The following is an 18,220-nucleotide window of genomic DNA, read 5'->3' as shown; positions in this document are numbered from 1 at the left end:
CTTCTGTTCAATTTAATGTGCTGCTAAATCAAAAAGCTAACCCCTGAACTTTGATCTGTCTAATATGACAAACATCACTCATTCAGTTCAATGCACCTTCCATAAATCTTGTTCACTCTCACATCGCTTAAAACTTGAATTACTTTTTTTAATGTAGAATAAAATTAAAGCAGGACTGTCATGGCTGTCTAGTACAACTGCAATTTAGTTTGGATTATTTAAAAATGATAAGATCAGATATTTTTCATAGCCCTCCTATCTTATATTTACTGCTATTTTTCTCCCTTCGTCTCTTCTGATCAAATGAGCCAGAACTGACAGCACATGCTTCACATCGTAATCTTGTTGATAAATGTTATTTAACATTATGTTTTTTAATACTACATTTTTTTAATAGTACATTATTGCTCCTCCTCTAAGCCCCGTCTTCTGAAACGGATCGATTTATACAAATCTCATCTTTCTATGCTTATGTTTCATGTTGACATGAATGTTTCAATAATTCAGAATCAACTCTTTTTTTTTTTTTGAACAATAATAACTTTTTACAGAATGCAAAAAAATTCCCAAATTGGCGAGCTAACTTTTTAAAAACTTTTTTTGTGTGTTATACGTACTATTCCTTTTTTCAAATATCAGAGCTATTGGCAATACCACTATATTGCAATATCCCTACTTAACAACACAAGGACATTTCATTTTCAAACATCACGTCTATTGTGCGATTTGAGGCCCCAGCGATGTTTAATTCTGTTCTGCTCCATCTAGCTGTTTTTACACAATAGATTATGCGTGAACAGCCCCTTAAAATGTGAAGGAGGCACAGTTACGCCTTGTTATGTGATGATGATGATCAGCAACAGAAAACAAGAGACACGCTGAGCGTCAAGACAACAGCTAAACTTCAACAAGTCTTTGTTTTCCAGCCAGGCAAGCACATACTTGAGATGCTATTGCTGTTTTTATTAATATTTTGAATGGGCAACAATATTTTCATTATAACGGTTACATTTCTATTCATTCTCGTCTTTATTTGAATGCCTGTTATTTCATTTTAATAATAAATGATAACTTTTTTTGGCAAGCTGAAACAGAATAACTTTTTACGATAACTGCTTCTTGGTCTGTTATGGAAATAATATAGGACTGAACAAATCCAGTCAGGAAAAAACAGAAGGGTATTACTGGTGTATTGCACAAGTCTAGCAGATGATAATTGCGACAATTTCTCAGAGTTTGAAGACAGAAGCCGTGTTCTTGAAAATAACAGGTATCCGTGAAGAAGTGCAAAATAACAGCAAGGTGACAGCAGGCAGGGTCACAAGACCCGAAGTAAAAGCAGTGAGAACAGACCCGTCTTGTTAAAATAGCGATTTAGACCAGCAGATGAATCGACTGCTACATCTGGAACACCAAAGATTCGCAATTCGGAGGGAAATAAATACATACAGGTTAATTTGTACATTTTTTTAATAAACTCGGCACGTCCAAAACCGCGAGGTCTTCTAATTAACGCTGAAGAGTTGGGTGATTGATCCTTCAAGTGCCTCCAACAATCAGCGGCTTTTCAAACTGACAGAAGACCCGATACTGATTAAATCTGGCTCCTGTTCAAGTGTCAGTTAATTACTCGAGGCAAATCACTGAGAACTAAAGAAAAGGGATGGAACAGTAGTAACGTCTTTATGGACTGGAGCTAAAGACCTCGTGGAGGCACATTAGCCTCAGTAATGACTCGGTAAACACGCTTCAATCCGGGGATGATCATTAGTGCGCATGTCGCCCCCTAGTGACCGACGCTCGTCCTGCAGCACACGTTAAAACTTAAAACGTCTCTCTCTCTCTCTCGAAGAGATTATTGGGGTGATTCATCTGACAGAAGATAGACGAGCCAAGAGCGCCGAGGACGAGTGAACAAATCTCTAATTTTATAAAAGAAATGAGTCGGAGTAATACGCCTATTTATCCCTTTAGTATAAAAATTAACATGGGGAAAGAGTCCAAATGAAAGGGGGGCATATTAGAAACGATGGCTGTAATTTAGCATCCGCTGATAATCCCCATCCTATCCTCCATCGCTCACATATGCCATTCACAGCTCGACTCGCACCAATATCTCTGCGGAGGCACCGATATTGCTGACAGCTGCAGGGCTTCCAGACTGTTAATGACTTAATGAAGCGAATAAGGCAAGGTCCCTGTGCCCCCTCAGCTGCAGTAATGAGCAAAGTTTAAACATGGATTACTCCTCCTCTGGGCCCTGGATAAAAACTCACATTCATTCTCCAACTAACAAGAGACTGATCTGTGACATGCTGACAGATTAGATCAGATCCCGTCTTTGTTCTGAGCTCAACACCAAAGCAGCGGCAAACTCCAAAAAAAAAAAAAAAAAAAAAAAAAGCTGGTTTATTAATGGATGAAAATGCCTGTGAGAAAAGTTCAAAACAAAGCGGTTAAAGATGCATTTAGCTATTTAGAGATGACTCGGCTTTTGATGACGCATGCAAAGATTTGAACTAAAACACTAGTAAATAAAAGACGGGTGGATCAACTATATATTGGAAATTACTGAAGATGGTGAGATATTTATCTAATGTGACAGTACAATGATAGATGTGTTAATTTATAAGAAACTACCATAAGGTTAACTTATTGTATTAAACTGGTTAACGTGAAGAATAAACAATACTCATGCAGCATTTAATTTCAACATTTGCTAATATTATTAAAACCACAAGTTGTTTGTTAACATTAGTTCATGCTAATGAACTAAAGAGCTAACAAAAACTATTTTCATTTAACATCAAAGATTAATTAACACTAATAAATGCATTGTTTGTTCAGGTTAGTTAAATGCATTAACTAATGCGAACAAATAAACCCTTATTGTAAAATGTTAGTAGAAATAAATAAATGTAATGGGCAAGTTGCCCCCCTTAAGAACAATGTGCATTTATTTTAAAGTTTTTTAGAAATGTATCCAGTTTGTTTGAATAATCCAAGAGATTCATTAAACAGGTACATTTATTCATGACCTATATACAAGCATATGAATATTTACATATTACCCATAGTCTAATTGAAGATGTCATAATAGCAATACAATAGAAGCAGATGTAACGAATTTACTCAAACAGCCAAAAGGTTTTGATGATCTAAAATATGTACATCTATGCCGTTATGGAATTGTAATCCCATAAAGTATTGCAATTAAAAATATTAACAAGTCACTTAGGTCTTTGCACTAACTCCGAATGTGGCATCTCAACCCAAGCGCCTAATATTATTTTTTTACTTTGAAATAAAGACAAATTTTTACTCCACAAATCTAAACGTGCACTAACCAATCCTTCATTAACACATCAATTAACCTCAAAATCTTTTTTTAGGCTGACTAAATCTCACAAATGTTAGTGCTCAAAAAAAAAAAAATTATATATATACATACATATATACACACACACACACACACACACACACACACACACACACACACACACACACGAATGACCAGTTAATGGATTTTACTCTCCTCTATCTCAAATAATAAGTTATGCATAGAGGACAGGAGGTTTAATATTTAATCAATTAATTATTCTACACAAGGTACGCCAAGGAAGACTGAATAAGTAATTACACCTTCATGACTTTATAATCACTCACAGTGAATAAACCTAATCTAGAAATCAATAATACACAGAGCGACATGCTGTTGAGACTGCGAGACCAAGACAGTGCAGAGCGATTCATAAAATGTGAAGATTAATCAAGACAGGTAAAAATGTAAATTAAAAGATGGTGGTGAAAGACAAAGAAACAGGCAGGGACTTCCAATTATAATCAATGAAATGATCAAATAATGTCAACCACTCAAGACGTCTTGCAGAAAGACATGGAAAAGCTTTTAAACAGCATGAACAAACCCCATTATGCCAGACACTCTGCTAGTGCATCAAAAATGACTAATTACGCCATTTGAGTCCTTTAAGGGGGAATCCAGCTGGCAAACTGTAGCCTTAATGGCTGATTTAAATTCACAAGGAAAGCCTGCCAAAAAAAACACATCAGATTACTGGTTAATTTCAGCATGAAATTAACATTGATCGGTACTGACATGTTCCTTCAACCCATCTAATACTAGCTTCAAAAGCATGTGGCATTTGTCAGCAAGACTCAAGAAGTGAACACATCATTTACAGGTCCCATCAGGTATTTATTCTTTCAATTTATGCAAGAGACAAGCGATTCGTGTACATATTTACAAAAGGTTTACACAAAAACTGAACAGTAGCCTGGGTAGCAGGTAATGCTCGTCTATTGGTGTGCATGGTTATAATATGACTATAACTTTCCTTTTAAAGTGACCATGTGATTAATGTAGTGCATCATATGCCTCCGCAGGTAACTCTCCGAGCAGCTCATCAAGGTCATCTTAAAAGAAACATTCACAAACACAGATTAATACTTAAAATGCACAGACTTTCTTCATAATTCCAATAACACAGAAGCATCTGAAAATTAAAAGCGGCTACATTTTCTTTCTCCAACTTAGCGCAGCATACCACCCACTGTTTGGAACACAAACCATTATTTGCTGAAATTTAAAAGTGAATTGCATGATAAAAATTGATAAGATAATTGCATTATTCTTATCTGAAAATCTCACATTGTATGTTCAAATAAACGGTGTAAATGTTTAATGAATAAAAAAAGAATCCAGCTTAGGGGTGCGCGATAAAACATTTATCACAAACCATGAAACGCTCAAAACGTTGGCCGATTTAATAATAATCGCATCAGCTCATTCTAGGCCTGACAGAGCCTACGATTCTAAGGTTATAGATACTACAGTAAACCCATGGTCAGATGCCGATGTACATTCAAAAGCTTTCTTATTATTAACGCTTTTGTTTTCTTCACCAGTGCTATTTAGTATATCAAAGCAGTTTAATGCGTTTTAAATGAGCTCAAGTATCTAGTCATTTATGGGTCAGAACGAATTTGTACCAACATTGTGCCAAATTCAAATGGGTCTGGCAAAAGTATCCATTTAGACTTAGCCTGGCATCCTGCCTTCAACAAAAGGTTTTCTAACTTCATACCACATGCTTTAAGTGATGCAGTTTGTGAAATTATATTAGTTCTGGTTCTCCATTTTAAATGGTTAAGGGACACTTCAAGAGTAATGTCATTATGTCTGTGTTTGAGCTGAGTGTGGAAGTTGTCCCAAAAAACACGATTAGCCAATATGGTCTCAAGTTCCATGGTTACCAACATTTCAACAATTCTATGTTTCCCTAAAATCATAGTTTCAATTGCAAATTTGTGTTTGAATCAATTTTTTTGAACCAAAAGTTGCATACATTATGGGAAACAAACCCCAGAGCAGGTTTTGCTTGGCAGTGGAAATGCAATACATGAAGCAACGTGTATTTACGAAACACTTGGCAGGTTTGGATCAATTAAAAACTCACTCTAGTGCGGTCAGTTCAAATAAGCGTGAACGCTGACTTTAAAGGAGTCAAAACAGCCAGTAAAAATACCAGTGCATTTATCCCAGAACAAAGCAGTTTTAGATATGACATATACACCATTTAATCATTTTGTGATCATATCCATTTGCATCTTTAAGTTTGTTGTTAAGCAGGTCCAACTGTAACATTTTCTTTTTTGCACCAGATCAAATGAACCAAATATACCCCCTTAGAGCAAGAAAAAGAATCTGTCACTCCACTCGCACATTCTGTGCCACACCAGCTTTCAGCCAGTACGTCGCTTTGAGACTAAAACAGCACACTTGCTTGTGTGATACTGCTTAATTGATGATACTCCAACATACACACCTGTGTCCCATGCTGCGTCTCCCGTTTGTCCGGACACTGTAGGTGCTTTACAGAGCTCATTAGAGACAGCTGCAGTGTCTAAACCATCTGAAGCCAGGTTTTCCTCAACCACATTTTCACTGTCGTCTTCATCATCAAAGTGGAGCTCCATCAGAGACACGGGGCCCCCTGCAGGCCTTGTGGATTCACTATGCAACGTAAGCTCCTGCAAGTGCACGCAACAACCAGAATGAAATGGAAAAAAAAAAAAAAGCAAAAGACAACAACACACAAATTGCATAAGGAATATTTTAAAAAAGGAAGCATCTCCTGAGGCCAACTAATTCACGAACAAACAAGTAAAACGCTGAGGACCGTATCAGGCTCATTAAACACCTGGAGAAGAAAATAAAAACTAAAAGAAAAGTCAAAATAAACTTGAGAACAAAAAGGTGATTCACCAGTGGAGAGTGGGATGGCTGGGAGTTGTGGAAGACCCCGTCAGGCGGGTATATCCTGAGTAGGTTATTGGGTGTGACGTTCAGGTAGTGATTTCGATGTGATGGTGAAAACACACCCACCTTTAAAAATAATGAGAATTATGTGCACTTCTTGCCTCATTATTCAATATAAAACAAAGTAAAAGACTGGAAATGACAGAGGAGAGTAAAGGATCTGGATCTACAAATATAAGGACGGTCATGTAATACCCACATAAGCACACAGCGCTTTAAATAATCTAAAGTGTATATAATCTCCTCTGATGGTCTATAATGAGGTCTGAAATACAGTTACTTGTTTGAGTAGCAACACAGCTCCTGTCTTGAGCTCTCCCAGTCTTTCCTCCACCAGGCGACGATGAACTGTGCCCTGCATCTCACCTTCACAGTGCAAAAGAAAACACAGAAGTTAAAAAAAAAAAAAAAAAAAAAAAAAAAAAAGACTTCTGAAAACGAAAGTGCAATCAGACCAAGAACACCAGCTCAGTCAGTGACCTCCTGATTTCATTCTTTGTGATTGTGTGCATGTGTGTGTGTGTGTGTGTGTGAGAGAGAAAATGGGATGGATATGGCCACCCATATCACAACGGAGAAACATTTTAAACAACTAAATGATTAAAGGTGGTAAATTTTTTTAGTTTAACTGAATTCAATATTTAAATGCAATTGATCTAACCAAATATTTTTTTCCATTGATTGACAGCACTAACACAAACACACACACACAAATTGTTTGTGTTATTACAGTGTAAAGTACTAAAACTGTTTTTAAAATAACAACTCTCCACCCCCATGAAGTTGGATGAGAAAGTATCTGCAAAATAGTGGCAACTTTGAAGCAGCTAAAATACAGTTTTCATTTTGTTTAGTCACTGCCTGGTGGTGTATATCCCCTAATTATTAGTACCTGTTGGATCTCTGAAGACGGCCTTTGCATCTGCATGTGTGTGCGTGATACTCTTCAAGACGACAGCCATATTAGGGACCTTATTCTTGGCTAGCTGCTTGAGAGCAGCCTGGAATGAGAAAGCGATAAGTCACAAATAAGCGTCAAAGAAAAACGAGAATAAGAGAAAAGAAAAAGCATAAGTTGCAGCGCAGCCTCAAGGCCATTGGTAATGAATCAAGTGAAAAGCTAATCAGCATTTGTCAGCCTAATGAATATTTAACACACGTGTACCATTAGCAGAGAATCGTTATGACACACTGGGCAAAACACATTAAAATTACATTAATAATCACTTTAAGGTGACTGATGACAACAGTGATTATGTTTGTGTTAATCATTTGTGGAGCCGAGATCCCTCATTTGTCCTGATTACAGCCATGGACTTCCACTTTAGGCATAAATAAAAAGAAATAAATATTTATTGTACAACTCTGGATGAAAATGAAGAACTCTGCAAAACTAACAAAGTTTTGTTCTTAGCAAAAAAGCTCATTTGACATTTCTGATTAGCTCACCTTGCGGAGTACCATGACAACACTGTAAGAGTGAAGAAAGCAAGAAGGGTTCTTCTCGTCCAATCCCATCTCAGTCTTCATCACTGCCCACGGACCCCTGCTGAACTCCTCTTCCTCAATCACCTGAGAGCTGGAAACCTGCTGTGAAAAATGGACATCTTGTCTGATGAGCGCAGGTTTGTGAGTATGTGAGAGAAAGTGGACCTGCAAGCAATTTCACAACTTTTAAAAAAAGTTTACCAATGTATTTTGGTACCAGCCGAAATTGGATATTTAATAATTGTTGATGCATATTTTTCCAATTTTTACATTTAGATTTAACACCAACAACTTTTTTTCTTTAACACTACTAAATATAATGATTAGATAATATTTAAATAAATACCCATTTTATAATGTTGTGATGCATAAGATTTCACACGCGGCACTTTATTTGGAAATTGCTTTTATATATTTATACATTTCACTATAAAGTGGTAGTTGAGCCAAAAACTTAAACGATATCATTAATTACTCACCCTCATGTTGCTCCAAACCCATAAGACCTTCGTTCATCTTTAGAAATCAAAGAGAGGAGAGATTTCTAATGAAAACTGAAAGCTCTCTGACTCTCCATTGACAGTTGTTTCAGAGTTGTTTACATTCAGTAGAAAGCGCACTCATGCTGAATGTAACAATGCTGATTACACTCATAAGCTGGGGTACATAAGCTGGAAGATTGTAAGAATTGTTGAATAAATAATATTACTTTTTGTGTGCAAAAATAATAGTCTTCTTTGTAACATTACGGTTGAACCCCTGATTACTGACGCCCTTGCGTTGATAATGGTAATATCCTTGCAGTCTACAGAGGGTCAGAGAGCACTCAGATTCCATGAAAAATATCTTGATTTGCATCCTGAAGATGAAATGTCTTACAGGTTTGGAACGACATAAGGGTGAGTAATTAAGGTAGGGTAGACAATTTAAGAGAGGATAGTGATAGTGGGTTATCTTTAAAAAATAGATTCCCACCCTCCTCTCAAATCACTCTGCAAAGCCACGCCTCATTGAGTTATTTTATTAAGATGGCAAGTAAACAATTCTAATTTTGTTTAACCCTTTTTTAAGACCTAATATCTAAATCTACATAATTTCACCCTTTTTGTTAAAAAAAAAGATTAAGCTTAGCACAATGTACATACATCACTTCTTAGCCGAGCAACAGCTCCATGTGCAGGCGTCTGAGGAACCGCCACAACAATGTCATCAAGACTTCGTCCGCTGGCCTACACGACAAACAGAAATTGAACTAGAAAATCAAAACTAATCAGAAATACAATTAGTCATAGATAGACTATCAGTACATTAACAGTTCTGAGCAGTACATAATGTATGACACTAACAATAATTAATCAAAATAGGGCTTGGCTGACCTGTAGTGGAAGTGCTCCGGCCGGGCCAGGAAAACGGCGTGCCTTGGCTGGCATCATGCGGCTTTGTGGTCTCTGAGGGGTCTTATTGGCTGCAGACACCAGCTGGACCAGGTGATTGGTCAGGACAGGCGTGTTGAGAGCACGAGGTGTAAATGTGGAAGAGGAGTCCGTAGTGGAACACACAGAGTGGAAGAGAGACCCTCTAGGCTTCAGCGGGGTCCTATGTGATGAAGCCCCCAGCTGAGGTGACGCAACTGGAGGCCTGGGAGTCACAGGTCTGGGGAATCGCGAGGCTGGAGTTGTGGGACCATGCATGAGATTTGCATTCCGCGAAGGGTAGATGGATTCATGGGGCCTTGGATAATGGACACGAATGAGGTGTTGACTAAGGGCCGTGTAACGGACACTGACGAGATGGCGGCGGACCTTCCATGAGAGGACACTTCTGGCGCTGACGGCCTCATGCGTTTAGCGGGTGAAATGTTTTTTAAGGGTGCAGCTGGATTATTTTGTGGCTCAGAAACCACTTGAGGAATGCTATCCAGTTCCTCCAGATCCACGTCCCAGTCATCAAAGTCATCTTGAGGAGGGAGGTCTCTCTGTAGGACTCTAAAAGACTCCTGGGGTGGAGGGTTTATTGGTTCAGAGGGAGGTTGCAAGAATAACACTGGCAATCGGAGAGAAGAAACGGATGCAGAGATTGACTGATGGCAGGGCATGGAGAGATCTGGTAGGGCACTGATAGTGCCACATGCTGGGGTACGAAGAGTCAGAACCGAACCAGATTCGGACGCATTTGACAAGTTAACAGAGCTCTGCTGCACATGTGAGGATTCAGATGATGGTGCTACAGAAGAAGCTGTACTACATGCCTGCTCAGGTGGACACGTCCAATCAGCTTCAAGCAAATCCTACAAATGAGAAATCCCGGATGACAAGATGACAAGATGACAAGCAAACGTCTTTGTGTGTGTGCTTACATTTGTTAATAAAAGGCAGACCTTAGCGAAATACAAGTTATAGTCTGTCATGGCACTTCTAAGCACATTACAAAGTGTACAGTTAACGTGCAAATGACATTACTAAAGTATACCAACTTTAAAATCTATTTCACAACTAAAGTGGTCTAAATTCCAAACCTCATCATCAAACTCCTCTCCAACGGTGAACAAGCCCTTCCATTTATTACAAGCCTGTATCAACAAACAACAGACATCATCATTAATAACGTTAAACGAACAGTCATGTTTACACAGCTGTCCGTTAATAAATTAGCTAGCTATTTGTACATAGCTTACCGTGGCCGTCATGTCTGTTCAGTTAACGAGAGCGGATATATCACGCGACAAGCATCGACTGTTAACGTAAGCAAGCATTCGTTCAAGGTTTCGTTACCGTGTGATCTGCGGACATTTAAAAGCACAGAGCATACATCGCGTAATCTCTTTTTTATTTTCGCCTTCGCGGCGCCACGTTCAAACACTCACGACGTGCGTGACGTACGCAGGTGACGTGTTTTGTTGCCGGGCTCAGCACAAGGGACACAGCGCCATCTGCTGCACGTGTTCGGGGTAGAAGTGGGAGGCTGAGGCCGAGACTGCTGGGGAAGGCGAATAAGATATCGGTTTAATTTACACGTTTTGCTAATAGCACCTAATACTAAGCAAATGGCATCTATTTTCTGCTACAGTGAGTTCAAATTGTACCGGTCTTTTATAACAGCAACCGCTGCAGGTAAAGCTTAATGGATTTTACGAGGTGCAATCAGATGTAGAAAATGAGGATATGCGTGGATATTTCTAAATGTGTAAGCGAGTCTCTCGGTAGTGACAGGGAAGTATAAAATAAAAATAATGTGGCGAGCTAACTTAAATTCATGAACGTTAATTAGTCCACAGAACTACAGAAATAACAACGCTGTCCTTCTAACCTACATAAACTGACACATAAGTTGATGTTGACTGCTAACGTTTTAATTAAGTTTATAACCACTTTTTCACAGAACTCTAATAACTAAACTTAAGTTAAATATATTGGAAATTACAAGATTAAACTACAATTAAAATGAAATTATTTTTTTAAAAGCCCATTTAAAATTAACTACACTAAAAGACATACTATATTTAAAAGTATATAAACATTTGAGAATAGACCTACTGCTCATTTGAATCAGGCATTGAATGTGACATCCAAAATGTGAATATGACAATGTACGTATCCAAATATGAAATGTTGAGGGTATATATAAGAGCAGGATGCTTATGCAAAATGACTTGTAGACAATCAACTGTAAGAGAAACATTTAAAGAACTTTTTTTATTTTTCTTTTCCACAAACAATACAGGTGTGCCATATTGTTAAAACAGATCTAGAACTTCTGGAACTGTTTCTTGGCTCCAGCTGCCTTGGTGACCTTCAGGACGTTGAACCTCACTGTCTTGCTGAGGGGTCGGCATTCTCCAACTGTAACGATGTCACCAACGGTCACGTCCCTAAACGAATGGAGAGCATCATTAGTAATATTCAAGAAAAGAGCCTGGTAATAAACGTACAAAAAAAATCTCTCCCAAACACCTTGAGCACAGAAACATTTTAAGCATTATCTGCTGGATCACTGGTGCCATTAGGCAATGTCATCAGAGCCTGAAAGACTTGAGGAAAAAAGTTTGCAGCTCACCACCCATTTTAAGCTTAACATTCAAAAATCATAAAATAAGGCACCAAAGTAATTTTTTTCTCACCTGAAGCATGGGGAGAGGTGGACAGACAAGTTCTTATGTCTCTTCTCAAAACGGTTGTACTTGCGGATGTAATGCAAGTAGTCCCGTCTGATGACGATGGTCCTCTGCATCTTCATCTTGGTCACCACACCTGGAAAAGCGACAGCCACGCTCACATTAAAATGTTTATCAAGGGCCAGAATACAGAATCTGAAGAGATGTCCGATAAAAACACTAGTTTAGATTAGAAACCAGTCAGATTAAACATCTGCACCTCTAAAAATACTACAATCAGCTAAGACATTACACACTTACCAGACAGAATACGGCCTCTGATGGACACGTTTCCGGTGAAGGGGCATTTCTTATCAATGTAAGTGCCAGCAATAGCCTGTGAAAGTAAAGCACAAGAACTTGAATCGTTTGACCAAGTGAGGTTACAAAATGAAAGCATATTCAACTGCATCAGCATTGCCAAATGGCATATCCTCAGAGCTCTTTGAGTCTAGGAAGACCATCGTGAGAAAAAACATCATTTGCAGCTCGCCACCCATTTTAAGCTTATTCAAATTCACAATATAAAAGTTTGTGAAATAGACATCATCTGTGAAGTAAAGTTATGATTGTAAGCAAACAAGCTCACCTCTCTGGGGGTTTTGAAGCCCAATCCAACGTTTCTGTGATAACGTGGGAGCTTCTCTTTGCCACTTCCTTCAACAGCCAGAACCCGCTTCTTGTTCTGGAAGATGGTGGGCTGCTTCTGATAAGCCCTCTCGTTCTAAACACCACCACAAGCAGTTAGTCAGTTAATTTCCTGGCAAATTAATGCATGTGCTAGAATAACATTCATAGATTTACAGAACCAAAGAATCAGATTAAGGTTTCCACTGGACGTTCCGGACTATTAGTATAGCTACACCAAACCCGAAGGATTTTCAGAGGCAAGCGTTCTCTCATTTAAAAAACAACAACACTTATTTAATGCTGCATCTGTGATGCCGTAAGTTAGTGTCGTAAAAGCCTAACAGACTTGGAAAACCATCGTGATGAAAAACAATTTTCAACTTCATGTTCATTTAGAGCACGTGTACAAATACAAAAGGTCTACAAATGTTAGATAACTACATCTTAAGAGCGGTCGGAAGACTGTTCCTCCTGGATAACATCCATGTGCTGTGAAACATTCGGCTAATTTTCCAATCAGTAAAGACGATTCAGCAGAAAAAACTCTGCTACTCAACTTAGATCATAACTTTAAAGGTAACACACAGCTAAATGTTTAAGAAATACTTTCTGCTGGTCGGGTAAGGCAAGGCCGCTCGCCTTCCCGTTCATCAACGTTTCCTACCAGTTAACCGGAGACGGAAAACACATATTCTAGTCTCCAGTGTGATCCATTTCGCAACGATTTGCATCCATTGTGTTTTCTTCGTCGTTTATCTACCAGAATGTGTGGCCTTGCGCTTAAGTTTAACGTTTCTTCAAACGCGTTTTCGCGACCACGCCGTTCAGAGTCGCATACCTGTGTGTCCGCCATCTTCGCCAGCCGAGTCGTAAAGAGGACTACACATGCGCGAGAAAGACGGAAGAGCGGTTTCCGCGGAAGTGACGACACACTGTGGGTGGGGCCGAGAGAGAACCGTTTGTTTTTTAGTTCAACCAGAATGTTAGTTAGAGGCCTGTTATCCGTGATTATTTAATTACATTTAATTACATTACATTTGTACAATCTCTGTAACGACACGAGCGCGTCATGTGGCTGGTTGCCGTCTAATTTGAGTGTTTTAAGAAGGTATTGAATTCTTTCATCTCTCATTGCTTTAGCGTTGTTGGAAAGTAACTAGTTACATGCAATTAATTACAAAATAAATGTCATTGTAATCCGTTACAGTTTACTGAGGAAAATGTAATTAAATTACAGTTATGAAAATGTTAACGATTACAAAGAGGGTTAATTTTTTTTTTCACAGATTTGATTTCTTTTATAAATTCTAGTGACTTCTGTGTGGCCACTACAAACTCCACCACCATCATTAAATTTGCTGACGACACTGTCGTGGTGGGCCTGATCTCCAACAACGATGAGATGGCCTACCTTCAGGAGATCAACAACCTGGAGAGATGGTGTCAGGAGAACAATCTGCTCCTGAACGTCAGCAAAACAAAGGAGTTAATAGTGGACTTCAGCACGAAGCAGGTGCGCTCTTACCATCCCATCAAGATCGACGGGACCCCAGTGGAGAGAGTGGACAGTTTCCGGTACCTGGGTGTTCACATCATGCAGGACCTGTCTTGGTCCTGTCACATCAACACCCTGGTGAAGAAGGCCCGGCAGCGTCTATACCATCTGAGGCGCTTTAAGGGACTTCAGACTCCCATCTCAGGTGCTCAGGAACTTTTACACCTGCACCATCGAGAGTGTCCTGACGGGAAACATCACCTCCTGGTTTGGAAACAGCACCATGCAGGACAGGCGAGCCCTTCAGAAGGTGGTGCGGTCAGCTGAGCGCACCATCCGCACTGAGCTCCCTGTGCTGCAGCACATCTACAACAAGCGGTGCTGTACCAGAGCCAGGAAGATCGTGGAAGACCTCAGCCATCCCAACAATGGACTCTTTTCTCTGCTGCGTTCAGGAAAGCGCTTTGCGTTCCCTGAAGGCAAACACAGAGAGAATGAGGAGGAGCTTCTTCCCCGCAGGCCATTCGGAGTCTGAACCAGAGAACACCCAGCACCTAATCACCGGGATTCCCATGTTTACCCCTCTTTCCCCAGATACTCACCACTTACTTTGGACAATTGCACTAGCCACTTTGCACTGGACATTCGCACAGACACTTTACATTTACACTTTATATTTTTTTATATCCTACACTTATTTACACTTTATTTTTTTATTTTTAAACTTTGCACACTTTTTATACATTTTTATACATATATTTTATATTTATATATATTTAAATTCTGTTTTTCTGTTTCTATTTTGATGCTGGATGGTTATAAAAAACATTTCACTGCATGTCGTACCATGTATGTATGTGTATGTGACAAATAAAATTTGAATTTGAATTTGAATTTGAACTTATGTAAGACTCGTGTTTCAGGAGTTCAGTTTATTTGCATTTATATAACGTTACGTTAGATTCTTTTTCATTATTAGATGCCAGCGTTTAATATCATAGCATAGTCTGATTTTGTGGTGGCTGTGCATTAAAATTAAGTTTGTGGATTTTAACTATAATTAGTGTCTGATAATACAGTAAGGTTAACCCTACCTAGTTTACCTGTCTGAAAATGATTAACAGTTGAAAACATTAGAAAGTAAAAAAAAAAAAAAAAAATGTAATTAGTTGCATTACTTTGAACACTGCTACATTTTAGAAACCATAACTTGTAATCTGCAACCTAATTTTAAACATTTAAGGTTCAATTTTATTGCAAATACCATAAACTATGCTGAAACAGCGCCATCTGCAGCACTTTGGGGTAAAAATAGTATGCCGAGGGAAAAAAAAAATGAGGTATTGGCTACTTTCATTGAGTTAAAACGGTACCTGCCTTTTTATCGCTGCAGGTAAAGCTTAATGGATTTCACATACAATCAGATGTAGAAATTGAGGATATGCGTTTATTTCTAAATGTGAGCGAGTCTCTCGGTAGTGACAGGCAAGTATATATAAAAAAAAAAAGGGGCACACAAACTTAAACTCCTGAACAAATGAATTAAATGGTCTTCAAAACTAGAGCTAATGATGGCCTTATAACCTACATGCGAGCTTGGTATGTATCAATTTGACCAATACAGTTTTAAATAAAAAGCTAAACCACAAAACATTAGTTTTAGTAGTACCAAAATTCCTAAGCTTAAAAAAAAAAAAAAAAAAAAAAAGGTTAAAACATTACTTAAACTATTAGAACCACCAACATTTTTAAAAACCCTAAATTACACTAAAATGTACTAATATTAACTACTCCTTTAAATCAGGTGTTAAAGGGGACACCCAAAATGTGAATATGATCATGTACATATGCAAATATGAAATGTTGAGCAGGATGCTTACGCAAAAATGACTGACAAATCAACTATGAAACATTAAAAAAAAAACTTTAATTTTCTTTTCCACAAACAATACAGGTGTCATTGTTAAAACCGATCTAGATCTTCTGGAAGTGCTTGGCTCCAGCTGCCTTGGTGACCTTCAGGACACGCCAACAACAGTCACACTCCTAAAAGAAATGGACAGCACATTAGTAATAAGAAAATAGCCATGTAATAAACATACAAATCAGGCAAGATTGCAGCTCACCACACATTTTAAGCTTCTCAAATCAACCAAAAAAAAAAAAAAAAAAAAAAAAAAAAAAAACACAGCATGCCCTAAAAAGAAAGCACTAAAGTTGAATTTACCTGAAGCATGGGGAGAGGTGGACTGACAAGTTCTTATGTCTCATAGCGGTTGTACTTGCGGATGTAATGCAAGTAGTCCTGTCTAATGATGGTCCTCCGCATCTTCATCTTGGTCACCACACCTGGAAAAGTGACAGCCAAGTTCACAGGTAAAGCACAACTAATCGTTTGAACAAGTAAGGTTACACAATGAAAGCATAATCAACTGCATCAGCATTGCCAAATGGCATATCCTCAGAGCTCTTTGAGTCTAGGAAGACCATCGTGAGAAAAACATCATTTGCAGGTTGTTCAAATCTACACAAAATTAAAGTTCCTCTAAAAAGCATCATCTTTTGTTTACCTGAAGCATGGGGAGAGGTGGACAGACAAGTTCTTATGTCTCATAGCGGTTGTACTTGCAGATGTAATGCAAGTAGTCCTGTCTAATGATGGTCCTCCGCATCTTCATCTTGGTCACCACACCTGGAAAAGTGACAGCCACATTCACATTTACATTAAGGGCCAGAATGCAGAATTGTCAATTACCAATAAAAAACAAAACTAGAACTAGATGCAGGGAAGCATCAGTAAAGCCATTAGGCCAAATGGGTTCAAAACACTCATAAGATTAAAAACACCTGCACACCTAAAAATACTACAATCAGCAAAGACATTACACACTTACCAGACAGAATACGGCCTCTGATGGACACGTTTCCGGTGAAGGGGCATTTCTTATCAATGTAAGTGCCAGCAATAGCCTGTGAAAGTAAAGCACAAGAACTTGAATCGTTTGACCAAGTGAGGTCACACAATGAAAGCATGTTCAACTGCATCAGCATTGCCAAATGGCATATCCTCAGAGCTCTTTGAGTCTAGGAAGACCATCGTGAGAAAAAACATCATTTGCAGCTCGCCACCCATTTTAAGCTTCTCAAATAACTAAAACGCAGCTTCCCCTTAAAAGAAAGCAAAGTAGAATTTTACCTAAAGCACGGAGAGAGGTGGACAGACAAGTCTTCGTCTCATAGCGGTTGTACTTGCAGATGTAATCTGATCTGACGATGGCCCTCTGCATCTTCATCTTGGTCAACACCTGGAAAAGTGACAACCAAGTTCACAGGTAAAGCACAGGAACTAATCATTTGAACAAGTGAGGTCACACAATGAAAGCATATTCAACTGCATCAGCATTGCCAAATGGCATATCCTCAGAGCTCTTTGAGTCTAGGAAGACCATCGTGAGAAAAAACATCATTTGCAGCTCCCCACCCATTTTAAGCTTATTCAAATTCACAATATAAAAGTAAAGTTTCTGAAATAGTAAAGCATAAGAACAAGTGAGCACGCACACATCTAACGATCTTATTTGCAGGTCTACAATCGGTCACGTGTGCCGTTATTTTGTCACTCTTACGTTTAGTTCTCTTTTGCTTTAGATCTGGTTTTATTGGTTTTTGAATATGACCGTTTGTTTTCATATGACTATTGTGCCTCTCATAATTACCACAAGAGAAATTGCTTCACCGAGACTTCACCCCACTTCATTTTCATTTAGAGCACGTGCACAAATACATCTTAAGAGCGGCCTTTTTAGAGTCGGAAAACTTCCTCATAGATAACATCTACGTGCTATGAAAAATTCAATAAAACTGATTCAGCAGAAAAAACTCTGCTACTTAACTCAGATCATAACTTTAAATGTAACACACGGCTAAACGTTTAAAAAACCTGAAATTTGTGGCTCTGCGCTTAAGTTTTCGCGACCACGCCGTTCAGAGTCGCATACCTGTGTGTCCGCCATCTTCGCCAGCCGAGTCGTAAAGAGGACTACACGTGCGCGAGAAAGACGGAAGAGCGGTTTCCGCGGAAGTGACGACACACTGTGGGTGGGGCCGAAAGAGAACC

The 18,220-nt window shown here is 38.7% G+C and overlaps 2 protein-coding genes, 1 long non-coding RNA gene and 4 other non-coding genes across 7 annotated transcripts; all 7 read right to left on the bottom strand.

Moving 5' to 3' along the window:
* Positions 1-4,195: 4,195 nt before the first annotated feature.
* On the bottom strand, positions 4,196-10,744 carry hrob (homologous recombination factor with OB-fold). Its single transcript, XM_043229410.1, is given in 11 exon segments — positions 4,196-4,434; positions 5,847-6,051; positions 6,287-6,406; positions 6,621-6,706; positions 7,233-7,341; positions 7,790-7,927; positions 8,974-9,057; positions 9,205-9,538; positions 9,541-10,115; positions 10,344-10,397; positions 10,503-10,744. Coding segments are annotated over 11 exon segments (1,776 nt in total). The 5' UTR covers positions 10,515-10,744; the 3' UTR covers positions 4,196-4,375.
* A 757-nt stretch (positions 10,745-11,501) lies between these two features.
* rps11 (ribosomal protein S11) lies at positions 11,502-13,580 on the bottom strand. The gene is made up of 5 exons (XM_043233827.1): positions 13,447-13,580; positions 12,568-12,702; positions 12,240-12,315; positions 11,946-12,075; positions 11,502-11,696 (listed from the first exon to the last, which is right to left on the bottom strand). The coding sequence occupies exons 1-5, from the start codon at positions 13,459-13,461 to the stop codon at positions 11,573-11,575; spliced, it is 480 nt and encodes a 159-aa protein (XP_043089762.1). The 5' UTR covers positions 13,462-13,580; the 3' UTR covers positions 11,502-11,572.
* On the bottom strand, positions 12,381-12,465 carry LOC122342191. Its single transcript, XR_006250537.1, has one exon. It is a non-coding gene; the product is annotated as a small nucleolar RNA SNORD35 (small nucleolar RNA).
* A 2,428-nt stretch (positions 13,581-16,008) lies between the features above and the next one.
* Positions 16,009-18,219, bottom strand: LOC122338121. The gene is made up of 6 exons (XR_006249714.1): positions 18,102-18,219; positions 17,300-17,408; positions 16,998-17,073; positions 16,674-16,795; positions 16,331-16,452; positions 16,009-16,149 (listed from the first exon to the last, which is right to left on the bottom strand). It is a non-coding gene; the product is annotated as an uncharacterized LOC122338121 (long non-coding RNA).
* On the bottom strand, positions 16,532-16,615 carry LOC122342192. Its single transcript, XR_006250538.1, has one exon. It is a non-coding gene; the product is annotated as a small nucleolar RNA SNORD35 (small nucleolar RNA).
* LOC122342189 lies at positions 17,139-17,223 on the bottom strand. Its single transcript, XR_006250536.1, has one exon. It is a non-coding gene; the product is annotated as a small nucleolar RNA SNORD35 (small nucleolar RNA).
* Positions 17,491-17,575, bottom strand: LOC122342199. The gene has a single exon (XR_006250545.1). It is a non-coding gene; the product is annotated as a small nucleolar RNA SNORD35 (small nucleolar RNA).
* Position 18,220: the final 1 nt, after the last annotated feature.

Source organism: Puntigrus tetrazona, chromosome 3 (assembly GCF_018831695.1).
Source record: "Puntigrus tetrazona isolate hp1 chromosome 3, ASM1883169v1, whole genome shotgun sequence".
Taxonomy (NCBI): Eukaryota; Metazoa; Chordata; class Actinopteri; order Cypriniformes; family Cyprinidae; genus Puntigrus; species Puntigrus tetrazona.
This window is presented reverse-complemented; position numbering and strand designations above follow the sequence as displayed.